This window comes from Esox lucius, chromosome 19 (genome assembly GCF_011004845.1).
Source record: "Esox lucius isolate fEsoLuc1 chromosome 19, fEsoLuc1.pri, whole genome shotgun sequence".
In the NCBI taxonomy this organism is placed as follows: Eukaryota; Metazoa; Chordata; class Actinopteri; order Esociformes; family Esocidae; genus Esox; species Esox lucius.
The window spans coordinates 22,234,807-22,250,802 of NC_047587.1; the positions used below are offsets into that span (position 1 = coordinate 22,234,807).

Below are 15,996 nucleotides of genomic sequence, written 5' to 3' on the forward strand. Positions count from 1 at the left end.
TGATCAATTCACAATATGAGACACATATGATATAAAATTATTTCCTAAACTATTTTACAATTCTTTGACTCAAAAGTGCAATACTCCCATGTGCATCTGAGCTGTGTGGCCCTCTGGCATTCTACTGCTTATTTTACTGCTTAGAATTCACATATTGTGAATTTTATACAGTCAGTTGTTTGTTCAAATGTGTTTGATTGACTTCCAGCATTGGTTGTAGGCCTACAAATGAAGTGTCAAGGGATTAATCAGCTTCACCTTGTGGACAAAAATATTAAGGCTATATTTTGAATGGTTATAGAGCGACCTCTGCTGGGTGGCTGTTGAAAGTAAAGCAGCAGTCAACCAAGCCTATGATTGGTCCCAAAACCATTTTTCATTCAAGGTAGCCCACAAATGGTTCCTAGGCAGAGGGCTTTGAACCTTTAGGAGGGGCCAGAGCCATGCAAAAGTTAGGGAGATCCCAGTGGAAACTACTCAGATGTATCAATGAGAAATTCTGCAGAACGCCGACCCAGTTTCTACAAATTCCATCTGCATCCACTGACCGACCATGGGGCTTCCTCTCCATGTTAGGAGTGAAAATGACCCAGCTTCCTTTTTCTTTGTAGTGTGTGGATGGGATGGACCTTGGGACTGGTGGATGGGATGGGTGGGACATTGGGACTGGTAGGTGGGATGGGAGGGACCTTGGAACTGGTGGATGGGATGGGAGGGACCTTGGAACTGGTGGATGGGAGGGACCTTGGTACTGGTGGATAGGATGAGAGGGACAACTGGGTGGGATCTTATAAAGGGAAAGGGTCCATGTGGTCAATATTCTTTGCTAACATAAAATGTTTACAAATGTTATTGAGATGTATTTCTTCTTAAAGTGTAGGAGGGATTTATTTATGTTTCATTCACATTACTAGTCTGTTTTGAAGTTTCATTTATTAAACCTCTAGCCACTCTGTTAAAGTCACCCTCTGAGTATTGCCAACAACATGTGACCACAGAGGGCAGTCTGAGCAAGTGCATAGGGGATATGAGCTGGTTTGAGATTCACGGTATGTTTGACCCTCTTGTGATGTCATTGCAGATAGTTCAGATAGTTGCATAAATGTCACTGTTACCATGGCTACACCAGGCCTAAGCAGTCTGAATTAAGTTGCCAGAGAAAATATGTAATTGTCTTGACAATATTGAATATATTTATATTCGCACATACTTTACCAGTTGGCCATCCTCTCTTTCATTTGGCCAGTAGGAATTGAAGATAAAATGTCCACAACATAGTGGTAGTAACCAAAAAATGTTGAGCGCCAGTATATTATTCTCTCAGTGTATAACTTATAAACTACAGACCAGTGTTCTTCAAAATTGGATCCATAGCCTACTCCCCTGCAGATCTCCGATTACCTCCTACATAAAGACAACATCTGCAGGAAACAGTATATTTAAATAAAGTTTATTCAACACCGTTTTATGTTCCGAGACTTTTCTTTAATAGTTTATGTACATGTTAGAGCCAAGATTAGTCTTACATTTTCAGAGGGCCTGATAAGACATGGGTAAAAAGACCAGTGGAACTCAAAAAAGTGGAAAGAGTTTCCATGTGTGTTTCATTACATTCAGGTAAAAAGCTGTGTTTAAATATTTTTATGAATGTCATCCTTAACACATAACCCTGCTATCAAAAAGTTTGGACGCTGTATAATATGTGAAGAAATTCAGAATGCAATGACGTGCAAATCATTTAAACCCTACATTCAATAGAAAATAGTACCAAGACAAAATATCAAATGTTGAAACTCAGATGTAATTGTTTCTTGAAAAATGTATGCCCTTTGAATGTGATGTCAGCAACAAGTTTCAAAAAAGCTGGGACAGGTGCAACAAAAGACTGGAAAAGTTAACAGAAATGTTAAAAAAAGATGCTAAAAGAACTGGTGGAATATCTCACAACTAATTAGGCTAATTGGCAACAGGTCAGTAATATGATTGGGTATGAAAAGAGCATCCCAGAGAGGATTCTTTCAGAAGCAAATACGGGGAAGGGTTCATCAATCTGTGAAAGACTGCGTAGGCAAATAGTGCAACATTTTAAGAATAACGTTCCTCAAAGTAAAATTACGAAGAGTTTGGGCATCTCATCATCTACAGTACATAATATCATTTAAAGATTCAGAGAATCTAGAAAAATCTCTGTACACATCATGGATTAAACTAAAAATACGATAAAGGAGACCTCGTACTGTTGAGCAGATGAAATCCTATATCAAGCAAGAATGGGAAAACATTTCACTTTCAAAACTACAGCAACTGGTCTCCTCAGTTCCAAAACACAGAGTATTGTTAAAAGAAGAGGTGATGCAACACTGTTAAACATGCCCATGTCCCAATGTTTTTGAAACATGTTGCTGGCATCAAATTCATAATGGGCATGTATTTTCCCCAAAACAAGACTCAGTTTCAACATTTGATATATTGTCTTTGTACTATTTTCTATTGAATATAGGTTGAAATGATTTGCACATTATTGCATACTGTTTTTCTTTACATTTTAAACAGTGTCCCAACTTTTTTGGAAACGGGATTGTAATGTATCAATCAACTACATTAGCTACATTATAGTTTAATTAATATGACTGGATTTTAGCTATGCTACAGTGTATACATTAGAAAGTGTTTAGCAGTCACTTCAAAAACTGACAACTTGTAAATGTTATGCAGTGAAAACAGCCCAATATATCAACATCAGACCTGGTGCTCCTACTGGCCATTTTTGGCATGTTACAATAAATAAACCATGATAGATTTGATTAATCGTAAGGCAACAATTTTGTACTTGTGTAAAACATTTCTTTGTCCTACAAAATACCCAGTGTGAAATGGGAACATCATTTAGGCTTTTTAAAATAGTGTGTTTTATTGTTCATGAAAGGCTGATCCCTCCTACAGGGCCACCAGAAGTCCCACCTAATTTTCTAAAAAGGGTTGATTCCTGTTGCCTTGTCATGCTACCCAAAGTACTTGCTCCACACAAACACTACGCTATGCCCATGGACTGTTTGTTCTCTGCAATGAATCTGAAGATTTTGAGATGCCAGAAGGTGTCTATTAGTTCTGATTGGTCCCACTAAGTGGGCCCAGAGCTGGAACATGCATGGGTGAAGCAGCAATTATAATAATTTTTTGGCTTTGATACTCTGGTTAAAAATAATTAAATCAATAATTACTGATTTGTACAAAACCTTACATTTTGTAGCAAAAATAGCAAACAACAATTTCTGGTAGAGTTGTCATGCCACCCTTTCTTCCAATGGACCTTCCAACCGCTCTCTTTTGCAATCCGGTTGTATCTATAATAGCACTTTGTGAAAATTGCTGAAGTAAAAATGGCCTTACAAAACACACTTGATTTATTTCATAGTTTGATCAACTGGAACTGTGGGGGCTGCCCTTGCGAACATGTGGGACTGTTTTTGCAGAATAACGGAGAGGCAATGAGGAAGAGAGTCAATGTGGAACACAAATGGAGAGAAAGACAATGTAGAGAACACAGAGCAGACAGAGACGGCAACATCAAAGGGAGAAAACGGCACAGTTGAGCGTGATACCTGATGCTAGACCAAGCCAGCAAGTGAGCGTCCCAGAAGTGCTGCGGTACTGAGAGCAAGGAAGCTGATCCTTCCACACATTGGGCTAGTAGGTTGCCATCTGTCTATTACTCGGACAAACCTTGATTAAATCTTTACGTGTGTGTGTGTGTGTGTGTGTGTGTGTGGGCATATAATGCTCTAAGGATATAATGCCGGCTGTGGGTCCTGGCTAGAGGCAATACATGTTTTTGTTGTGATACGTTATTAGTTTTACTCTGCATGCGGTTTTATATTTTAGCATAGTTTTAGTCAGCAGGTGTTTTTAAATTGGGCTTTCAGTTATTTATCCTTTGGCTATACCTCAGGAGTGTTTGCAGTGAACACAACACTGGTCCTGTGTTCCCTGTGTTTACATTTATTCGGGAGCTGTCTGATAGCAGTTCCCGCTCAGCCTATCAGGACTGAAAGTACATGGACGCCACATTGTGGACTGAGACAGACCTGTGATGTAATACCATTTCCTGTACTGCATTCCTCCAGAGGATAAGCCAACCTGGCCACGATTTTATGGACATTTCGAATAAGGCCATTTTATCATTGTATACTCGCTGAGATAAATTAACATACCTACCGCCAGTATTGATGTTCCCACAGAATGAGATTAGGCGCGTTGTAAAACATCATATGTGTTGTTGTTTGGATTGGTTTAAAATGATCCAATAGCCTGCAGAATAACTTTTCCCAACAGCCATTGTCAATGCCCATTCCAAACATTTAGAGCGCGTGGATTTCCAGACTGATGTGTGGAGTGAAACAGAATGTGATCTTACGAGATCAGGATGGTTGGATGAGGCTATCCATTTGTAGAAGTTACAGCCTTGCTGACCTTTGGCATTCTAGTTGTCAATTTGTTGAGGTAATCGGAAGAGATTTCAACCCATGCTTCCTGAAGCAGCTCCCACAAGTTGGATTGGCTTGATGGGTATTTCATACGTACCATACGGTCAAGCTGCTCCCGCCACAATAGGATTGAGATCCAGTGACTGCTGGCCACTCCATTATAGACAGAATATCAGCTGACTGCTTCTTTCCGAAATAGTTCTTGCATAGTTTGGAGCTGTGCTTTGGGTCATTGTCCTGTTGTAGGAGGAAATGGGCTCCAATCAAGCGCTGTCCACAGGGTATTGCATGGCGTTGCAAAAAGGAGTGATAGCCTTAATTCTTTAAGATCCCTTTTACCCTGCACAAATCTCCCACTTAACCACCACCAAAGCACCCCCAGACCATCACATCGCCTCCACCATACTTGAAATATCTTTTTATTAGGTCCCCCAACATTTTCATTTTGTCTGCATCTTTGTGATCCAAACACCTCAAACCTAGATCCATCTGTCCATAACCCTTTTCCCCCCAATCTTCCTCTGTCTCTGTTCTTTTGCCATCTTTATATTGGCCAATCTGATATATGTCTTTGTCTTTGCAACTCTGCCCAGAAGACCAGCATCCTGGAGTTGCCTCTTCACTGTTGAAGCTGAGACTGGTGTTTTGCTTGTACTATTTACAGTAATGTAACTGCCAGTTGAGGGCATGCGAGATTTCGGTTTCTCAAACTAGACACTAATGTATTTGTCCTCTTGTTCAGTTGTACACCATGGCCTCCCACTCTATTCTGGTTAGAGCCAGTTTGCGCTGTTCTGTGAAGGGAGTAGTACACATCGTTGTAAGAGATCTTCAGTATATTGGCAATTTCTCGCATGGAATAGCCTTCAATTCTCAGAACAAGAATAGACTGAAGAGTTTCAGAAGATAGTTCTTTGTTTCTGGCCATTTTGCGCCAGATACTCAACTAGTCGAAAGAAGGCCAGTTTAATTGCTTCTTTAATCAGCACAACAGTTTTCAGCTGTGCTAACAAAATTGCAAAAGGGTTTTCTAATGATCAATTAGCCTTTTAAAATTACTTGGATTAGCAAACACAACGTTCCATTGGAACACAGAACGGATGGTTGCGGATAATGGGCCTCTGTACACCTATATAGATGTTCCATTAAAAATCAGCCGTTTCCAGCTACTCAAGTAATTTACAACATGTCTACATGTATTTCTGATCAATTCTATGTTGTTCTAATGGATGAAAAAAATTGCTTTTCTTTTGAAACCAAGGATATTTCTAAGTGACCCCAACATTTTGAAGTGTTCTGCTTCAGCCTCAGCCTTCTTTTAATAGTTATGCTGCTTTCCACTCAAATGAAAATAACCTAGATATTAGTATTTATATATTTGAGTTCCTAAGGTTTATATTACCTGGGTTGTCTCTGTCATCAATTTACCTGCTGTCACTGACAGAATGTTCCCCCAATACTTACGTGTAGGCAGTCCCTGTCACATTACATGTCCTGGTCTCAGTAGAGGGCAGGTAGATTGCATGTCATTTCCTTCTTCTCGTCTGAGGAGCTCAGCAGCAGGTTCAACATACAAACCAATAATCTAAGGGCATACCTCTCAACAGTTTGATTGTATGGGTCAACTTGCTGCCAAACCTTGTACTTATCGTTCAATGGCCCAATATTCTCCCGATCTTCCAGCAGCTTCGGCTGCTCCTGTCCCACTGAATAATGCTTTTCTTTGAAAAATATTTTGATTTATATCTAATGGGTGGGGGTAAATCACTGGTGGGAAGCATGTTTTTGAGCAATACCTGGGAAACATTTATCACACTGGGATTGAGAATAAGACTCCAGTCGGATTGGTTTGCTTGGGTGAGTGTCGGTATGTTTAAATTGGATAGTTGAGATTGAAGTGTTATGTCTGGTTGAGGGACACTCCATCACTGAAGGTTAGGTCAAGTAGAGAGACACACCACCATTGGAGGTAAGGTCAGGTTGAGGGACACTCCCCCACTGGAGGTTAGGTCAGGTTGAGGGACACTCCAGCACTGGAGGTTAGGTCAGGTAGAGAGACGCTCCACCACTGGAGGTTAGGTCAGGTAGAGAGACGCTCCACCACTGGAGGTTAGGTCAGGTAGAGAGACGCTCCACCACTGGAGGTTAGGTCTGGTCGAGAGATACTCCACCACTGGAGTTAGGTCAGTAAGAGGGACACTGCCCCACTGGAGGTTAGGTCAGGTTGAGGGACACTCCCCCACTGGAGGTTAGGTCAGGTTGAGGGACACTCCCCCACTGGAGGTTAGGTCAGGTAGAGAGACGCTCCACCACTGGAGGTTAGGTCAGGTTGAGGGACACTCCCCCACTGGAGGTTAGGTCAGGTAGAGAGACGCTCCACCACTGGAGGTTAGGTCAGGTTGAGGGACACTCCCCCACTGGAGGTTAGGTCAGGTAGAGAGACGCTCCACCACTGTAGGTTTGGTCAGGTAGTGGGACACTCCACCACTGTAGGTTTGGTCAGGTAGAGGGACACTCCACCACTGTAGGTTTGGTCAGGTAGAGGGACACTCCACCACTGTAGGTTTGGTCAGGTAGTGGGACACTCCACCACTGTAGGTTTGGTCAGGTAGTGGGACACTCCACCACTGTAGGTTTGGTCAGGTAGAGGGACACTCCACCACTGTAGGTTTGGTCAGGTAGAGGGACACTCCACCACTGTAGGTTTGGTCAGGTAGTGGGACACTCCACCACTGTAGGTTTGGTCAGGTAGAGGGACACTCCACCACTGTAGATTTGGTCAGGTAGTGGGACACTCCACCACTGTAGGTTTGGTCAGGTAGAGGGACACTCCACCACTGTAGGTTTGGTCAGGTAGAGGGACATTCCACTTCTAGAAGTTAGGTTAGGTAGAGGGACGGTCCTTCACTGGAGGCCAGTGTGACTGTTGATTGAGATGGATCTCATAATTTAGGTGTTTAATGACATGCATCTGGGGTTGGCAAGCTAAGGTCTTATTTATGCAGAAATAATTATTTTGAAATTAAGAATTATTATGGACCACATGTGGTGGCCTGAATTTCTAAATCCCAATTTTTGCCCAACCATGACATAGTAAATGGACAAAAGTAATCCCAATGCTGTATGTTCAAAGAGTAAACTTTAGTTTATTCTCTCTCTCTGTTTATTATCATGTGCAGTAAAAATTGAAGATTTTGAGATGCAGTTTGGTATGGTATCAACTACTTGGAAAACCTCTTGCTCACTAAACTTTGAGCTCCTGAATCTTTAGGTCCCCAGATGAAATTTGTTCCAAGTCTTCAGTTTAGCTCATGAAACAGTATACATTACTTGATGATTATTTAAACAGAATCCATCAAGTCTGTGATTTCATGTGCAACATTGTAATGTGAATTTATGTTTTGACATTATCTCTGGGACTCGTTCTGGATAGGGTAGCACTTTTGTAATAAAAAAAATTAAATATATATATATATATATATATACACTCACCTAAAGGATTATTAGGAACACCATACTAATACTGTGTTTGACACCCTTTCGCCTTCAGAACTGCCTTAATTCTACGTGGCATTGATTCAACAAGGTGCTGAAAGCATTCTTTAGAAATGTTGGCCCATATTGATAGGATAGCATCTTGCAGTTGATGGAGATTTGTGGGATGCACATCCAGGGCACAAAGCTCCCTTTCCACCACGTCCCAAAGATGCTCTATTGGGTTGAGATCTGGTGACTGTGGGGGCCATTTCAGTACAGTGAACTCATTGTCATGTTCAAGAAACCAATTTGAAATGATTCGAGCTTTGTGACATGGTGCATTATCCTGCTGGAAGTAACCATCAGAGGATGGGTACATGGTGGTCATAAAGGGATGGACATGGTCAGAAACAATGCTCAGGTAGGCCGTGGCATTTAAACGATGCCCAATTGGCACTAAGGGGCCTAAAGTGTGCCAACAAAACATCCCCCACACCATTACACCACCACCACCAGCCTGCACAGTGGTAACAAGGCATGATGGATCCATGTTCTCATTCTATTTATGCCAAATTCTGACTCTACCATCTGAATGTCTCAACAGAAATCAAGACTCATCAGACCAGGCAACATTCTTCCAGTCTTCAACTGTCCAATTTTGGTGAGCTTGTGCAAATTGTAGCTTCTTTTTCCTATTTGTAGTGGAGATGAGTGGTACCCGGTGGGGTCTTCTGCTGTTGTTGTGCGTGTTGTGGCTTCACAAATGCTTTGCTGCATACCTCGGTTGTAACGAGTGGTTATTTCAGTCAAAGTTGCTCTTCTATCAGCTTGAATCAGTCGGCTCATTCTCCTCTGATCTCTAGCATCAACAAGGCATCTTCGCCCACAGGACTGCCGCATACTGGATGTTTTTCCCTTTTCACACCATTCTTTGTAAACCCTAGAAATGGTTGTGCATGAAAATCCCAGTAACTGAGCAGATTGTGAAATACTCAGACCGGCCCGTCTGGCACCAACAACCATACCACGCTCAAAATTGCTTAAATCACCTTTCTTTCCCATTCTGACATTCAGTTTGGAGTTCAGGAGATTGTCTTGACCAGGACCACAACCCTAAATGCATTGAAGCAACGGCCATGTGATTGGTTGATTAGATAATTGCATTAATGAGAAATTGAACAGGTGTTCCTAATAATCCTTTAGGTGAGTTTATATATATATATATATATATATATATATATATATATATATATATATTTGGGTGAAATAACACTTCAATGGAAAAGAGACAACTAAAATCCTTGAATGTTTTTGGCTTAAAGGGATAGTTTGTCCTACTGTAGATTGATAGTTGAAATAACACTTACCTTGAGTTGTTCTTGAAGGTCCATGGAATCATTTTTCACAACAAGCCATTATTCAACTCTGTCCCAGCCTAGATGTAGAATTATTAGCATGGTTCAAATTCAAGAATTGAACCTGTGCATCCCGAGAAAGAAAAACTGCATTGCAAGCGGTTACATACTTCCAACTAAGACTAATGGTGTTGTTTATCTCCAGGAACCTGTCTGTGTTGTATTCCTCAAAATAATGTTTTCATTTTCGCTGTGTGAATCTAATTTTCAACTGAACTGATACTTCTTATGTTTACCGGTCAGTTTTGTTCACAAAAGTATCAATCCATGTTTTTTCAAGTTTCCTGTTAATAATGCTAATTCCAGGCTGGGACTGAGGTGAATAATGGTTTGCTGTGAAAAATAACTCCATGGGCCTTCAAGAACAACTCAAGGTAAGTGTTATTTCACCCAAATATGAATCTAGGACAAACTATGGCTTTAATTCACCCACAGGGCTCAGTCCATCACAGAGCTCAGTCCATCCCAGAGCTCAGTCCATCCCAGAGCGCAGTCCATCACAAAGCTCAGTCCATCACAGAGCTGAGACCATCACTGGGCTCAGACCATCACAGAGCTCAGACCATCATTGGGCTCAGTCCATCACAGAGCTCAGACCATCATTGGGCTCAGTCCATCCCAGAGCTCAGTCCATCCCAGAGCTCAGTCCATCACAAAGCTCAGTCCATCACAGAGCTGAGACCATCACTGGGCTCAGACCATCACAGAGCTCAGACCATCATTGGGCTCAGTCCATCACAGAGCTCAGACCATCATTGGGCTCAGTCCATCACAGAGCTCAGACCATCACAGAGCTCAGACCATCATTGGGCTCAGACCATCAACCCCAAGTCAAAAGAGGTATACTTATAAGTATTTAAAAATACTATTATTTTGGAACCATTTCTGTCATACTTTAGATCAATAAATAGTATTCCATGTAAGTATTATATAAATAGTAATAAATAGACTTTTTTCCAACTTTAGTATACTTATAATACATGATTGTAAATGGCATGTTAGTATGCTTGAATTGTTCAGTGAATCTATTTCATATTTGAAATGAATTAAGAGCATATTTTCAATGTACTAAAATGCTTTATACTTCTTACAGTTTAAATAGTAGTCGTTGTTAATTTGCAGTTAATCTACATAATTAATACACTCACAGTATACATTAAAACTTACAATGAAACTACTGAAGTAAATTTCAGTGTCAGTGTGTCCAATTTACTTAGTATGTTTTTGGAATAAATTTTTTCAGTCATTCCTACAGTAACAGTGCCCCAAAATCAGTGGACCCTCAGGGCCTGGATGATTCAGCTTCCAAAAATGTATGGGCCATGAGTACCTGCATGGTTGGTTTGGCATGATGTATCTGACATCCACCAGGTCTTCTCTAGTCTTTGCAAGACTTCGATACGCCTTCTATACACAGTAGTTGACAAATTACCATCTGATGAGGAAGAACACGGTAAGTGAAAACTGTCAAAAACGCATTGCATTCTTGGAGAAATTATTAAATGACCATTGCTTTAGAGACATTTATTTCGACTATACAGCAAACTACATACAAAAATATTATGCATCAAAATATGTAACTGTGAACCTTTTAAGCAGAGGGAATGTCTCACAGTTAAGATATGTGGAAGCTGTATGAACTTTAACTTTTAACTGCTTTATGTGTAAATTCTATTCTAGAGGTACAAGAATCACTGTAATTTAAACTGTTATTAAATTTTGAAGCATACACACAGTACTATGTTCTCTTAGAACTGATGAATGGAAACACATCAGTATCTACAGTATCTACAAAACATTTGGAGAGCCAACATTTATTTTTCTCTCAGGTAATTTAAAATGTAGGATAATAAAGTGCTGATTTCAATCTCTTATGGAATATAATCCATACATGATCTGTGTGTATTCTGAGCCTTCAACATTGGGTATGAAACCAACAGGACTAAAACCTTTTGGTTGAAATTACCCTTTTCCCTATTATTTGTCTTGAAGGCACTGTATACAAGTTTGCTACAAAACAATATCCTTCAAGAGCTACAATATACAGAAAACAATGTTTTTGTATTTTTAGTAATCCCATCTGCGTGTTGCATTAATAACAAGTTAACAACATTATAAACAACCAGATGGCTTGTTGGCTTCACACATAATGTACTTCCTACTGTAGGTATTCTCACGATGGAACATTTCATTTGCCAAAGAGGACTATTTGTATACTTACATTCAAATAATTGTTAAGATTTACAAATGCAGTGGCGAAAATCTGATATGAAGTTTGGAGTGGACAATTACCTTAAATTTTCTCAAGAGCAAAAAAGTAGTGATGTAATACTGTTTTAGTTTGCACCATCGGTTTGCTTGCTACCAACACAAAACAAACTGACTGGATCAACCCCATGTTAGCTACGTGCATTGAGTGCTTTTCAGAAGGTAGACACGAAAACTGTCACCTTGCCATCTACAGAACATTACATACACTGCATTGCAAGCATCTCCCATTGACTAGAATTCAAACAGCTGCATGAGCTGGTTGATGTTACTGTAGCTTGTTAGCAAACATTAGCTAACCGCTAGCTAAAATAATGATTGACCTGTAATTCAATGCAGAGAAGCTGAAGACTGGTGACAATTAGAAATGTTTTTTTTTTATAGTATTGAGTGGTAGAAGTAAAGAAATGTCTAACATATCCTTTGTTTGAACTACTTACTGAAAGTCAACCACCAACGACAGACTGTCAGATTCCCACACATGCACCTACCTGCACAATGTGTCACTGCTGAGTGTTGGGGGGCAGTGGATCAAACCACTGGGAGGGCGGGGGTGTCGCAATTTTTAACCTGCTATGAAGTGTCTATATTCAGCACAAGAGCTTTCATTGCTTTTATTACTAATATTGAAATTACATAGTTATGTTTGCATTTATATATTTGGGGGGGATAAATCAAAGGTCATGTCCCCCCTGTCCCCCCTGGGATTTCCGCCTATGTACAAATGTCTGTAAAATGTAATGCTTTCTAATCTCCCAGCCATTAATAGTTTCCTGTAGAGGTTGTTTGAGTCTAACTTGTAATGTTAAATAGGTGCTGCTGATATTCTATGAGCGTTACATGTACAACTGTATGAAGTCACATGTTTGTTCCACTAGTTTTCTAAGAGAAAGGGCTGAAATAAAATGTTTGCTTAAATATCAGGACAATTCTTTAGAAACATCACCCTTTTTTGTTGCTACATCTACAAAAAATGAATCCCACTACAGCTCCTCAAAAACAGACAGTTGTTTCATTTGCTCCACTTGCATAGAGTGCCTCCTTATAAGTTTCTTCTTTGACTTAAGTTGGCCTCTCTTTGGTGAGTTTGGTGCTACTGGAGCTATTGATCTGAAACCTGAGGCAAGAGGGGATGAGGGCTTGCTGCTGGCTCCAATGTCAGGGATAGGAGGGTTGGGGTTGACATTGAGTGGGGGCAGATGGCCAGGTCGGGTATGGGAAATGTAGTCCAGCAGCAGAGTCCCAGAGCCTCGCCTCTCCAGGAGGCCTGGTGCACGGTGGCGTGCTGCGCTGGGAGATGACGTGCTGTTGTTGCTGTCTAGGGACTCCCTGGAGCTGGTAAGCATGGCTAACGGTGATGTGTTGAGTTTCCTTCTCTCTAGGGGAACCTTGGGAGAGTCTAGCGTGCCAGAGTCTGAGTACAGCTGTGAGTCTGAGTCATAGTGGTCAGTGCCCAGTCGTCTCCTGTACACCGTCTCTCTCAGGCTGGCCGGCCCACTGTTGCTGCCGCCGTCCTGCTCTGAAGGAACAGTGCTCCGCCGGGCCAGTGGCTGGTGCTGACACAAAGACCTCTCATACGCACATTTGGAAGTTGGAGGGACAGAGAACGAGGACATTTGTGGGAACAACACATCCTTGCCATCCACACTGTTCTGTCGCGATAGGGTCGATCTTTTGGCGAGAGAGAGCCCGTCTACACCCGTTACGACGTCCTCATCGGACGTGACCCTCTTACTGTCCTCGTGGGCTGCAGCCAAGACTGAGGGAGCTATGAGCCCCCAGGGCTCTGACTGCAGTCGCTTTAGCTGAGGTAAACGAGCACGCTTGGGGTTGGTGGCTCGCCGCGTGGGAGAGCTTGACCCATTGGGGAGCTTCGCCGCTGTGATGAACGAGCTTTTCAACTTTGTCTGGAAATTGAAGACAGTGTTTTGCTCGTCCTGTAAGTTGGGTGAGGGAGATGTGTTAAGCTCGATCTCAGAGGGAGTGGTGCAGAATGCAGGGGAGCTCCTTTCCTCTAGCTCTGGGGAAGGGGGAACATTAAGGTATTGCTTGGTGGTTTTAGTGCCAGAGGGTGACTTGTCTGTGGTTATAATGATGACCTCTTTACCCTTGGCTTTGCATGCATCTAAAAGCACCTTAAGGGTCTCCTTATCATCTGTGTTGACGGCATAAACCAGAGCTGAGGCCCCACTCCTGTCTTCCAGACTAGGATCTGCCCCATTGGTCAGCAGGTGGGACACCACTTCATGTCCTGCTCTCTGGCTGCAGGCATGCATCAGGGCTGTCCGGCCAGCTTTGTCCTGGATATTGGGGTCAGCTTTGTTATCCAACAAGTACTTGACCAGCTTTGCTTTGCTAACGCTTTGCGGGTCACTGTGTTTGGACATACAGGCCACCATGAGTGGGGTCTCCCCGCGGTCGTTGCTCTCATTGATGTAGGCACCCCCCTCCAGCAGGAGTCTGGTTAGCCGCAGGCGTCGAAGCCACACCGCCTTTAGGAGCGAGTTCCCGTCTGTCCGCAGCTCCAGTATGTCAGCCATCATCGCCAAGACAACCACAGATAGCGCTCTCCCTCAGTGATTAAAGGTAATCACAACCTGCAGCCCTTCAAACAAAACATTGATTTGTCGCATTATATTTTGCTCAGTCTTAAGGTCTGATTACTTACTCATCAAGTTTTAGTCAGTACTTTTAAGCCTCACTCAAACCTACCACCAGGAGGCAGTCTGTTTTCAGTAAAAATAACTTTTGAAGGAGCGTTGCAAGTGTGGGTGGAACTTTTTTCCATATTTAGGGTGCTTTGTTGTCAAAACAGGAATGTGACAAAGACACTATGACAATGTTTTTGAATAGAGGCCTAACTTTGTAAATCTCCGTCTCTCTCAGTAAATAAGTCACTAGATGGATCAATGTGCATTTCATCCTATATATAGACTAAACGTGCTGGATTTTAATTAAGCCAGATATCTTGAATGAACGCAAGTTAAATGAAGATGGACACATTTATCATTGTTTTTTTAAAATTTTTAATGTATTTATTTGGGTTCTCTGTCATTGAATAAGCATACAAATTAAACAGTAGTTTTAGATCATACAGTACTAATAATATACACCGTGATGGAGATAATCATGGTTGTATAAGAAATCGTCCATTAGCGTTAACATCCTATAGGCTATATTTTAAGCTCACATGCTTAAAATCTACTTTAAATATTATTACATTAATACATCTTATCATCATCCACCTGCGATCGCCTATAGTGCGTCGCTTTCCAGGGCGCTCATTTTGGATAACTTGATAAACGCTTGGTAGAAAATGTTTCGGTCTAAAATTCCTTATCTTTTGCACATTGTTATCTTTTTATACACATGCAATATTTATTATGATCCCTGCATGTCATTAAAATAACAGTTACATTACAGAATTAACCCAATTGGACTACAATAAATAGTTGAATAAGATCTTCTCTTTGAACGCATCACATTTCATATTCTCATTCGCTTAGTAACTAAGGCAATTAGGCTATTGAGTCATAGTAGGGTAGGCTACTCAAAAAGTGTATATATATATATATATATATATATATATATATATACATACATACATACAATATGGAAAATAAATATGGAAGTACATGATTATTCGAAAACAAACTGCATGCATACATATGCCTTTAAGTGCAACACATTAAGAGGATGTAACTGCCGTCTGACCACTTATCTTACCTGATGCAGGCTTGTCATATTCAAAGATGCCCCGGTGTTTTGTCATTAGCAACCTTCAAACATAATTAAAATAAATACTAATAAAAGTTTTCGAATGGTTCTTCGTTTTTAATCACAGAATGTATTCAGAGCTTCTCAAATACTGCCCTAGTTCAGCTTCAGAGCAGTGGCACCATAGCGCATCATGCTCCTCGCTTTTGTTATGGAAACGCGTAGATCAGTCCAATAGGCGGCATTCCTTTCACTGCGCACTCAAGAATCACAACCTCAAGATACTGAGGTTATAAATAACTTTTTTTTTGCCTGGTGAATGAAACGTGCAGTTTCTTGACGTCAGAGACGACAAAAATAAAGATTGCGTCTGGTAAGAACCTCTGTCACATTTTTCATGTCTGCAGTACACAAACAAACCAGTTCTACCTTCCAATAAAACAGATGTTTCAAGTATTTTGACTGGAATAACAACCATTTTTGTATTACTTTTTTCCCCTATATCCCACAAGGTATGGAGAATCAAGATTTAGTTAATGTGAAGAAATGAATACCTAATTTAATCTGCATTTTAAACTCTTTCAAGAACATGTCATATCTCTCTTTAGATAGAAAGAAGTGAAGTTAAATGCTGA

At 41.0% G+C, this 15,996-nt stretch overlaps 1 protein-coding gene across 1 annotated transcript; it reads right to left on the reverse strand.

Annotated features, from left to right (window-relative positions):
* Window positions 1-10,741: 10,741 nt before the first annotated feature.
* Window positions 10,742-15,596, reverse strand: ankrd34c (ankyrin repeat domain 34C). Its single transcript, XM_010896516.5, has 2 exons — window positions 15,371-15,596; window positions 10,742-14,249 (listed from the first exon to the last, which is right to left on the reverse strand). Exon 2 carries the CDS (start codon window positions 14,185-14,187, stop codon window positions 12,628-12,630), a length of 1,560 nt encoding a protein of 519 aa, XP_010894818.2. The 5' UTR covers window positions 14,188-14,249; window positions 15,371-15,596; the 3' UTR covers window positions 10,742-12,627.
* Window positions 15,597-15,996: the final 400 nt, after the last annotated feature.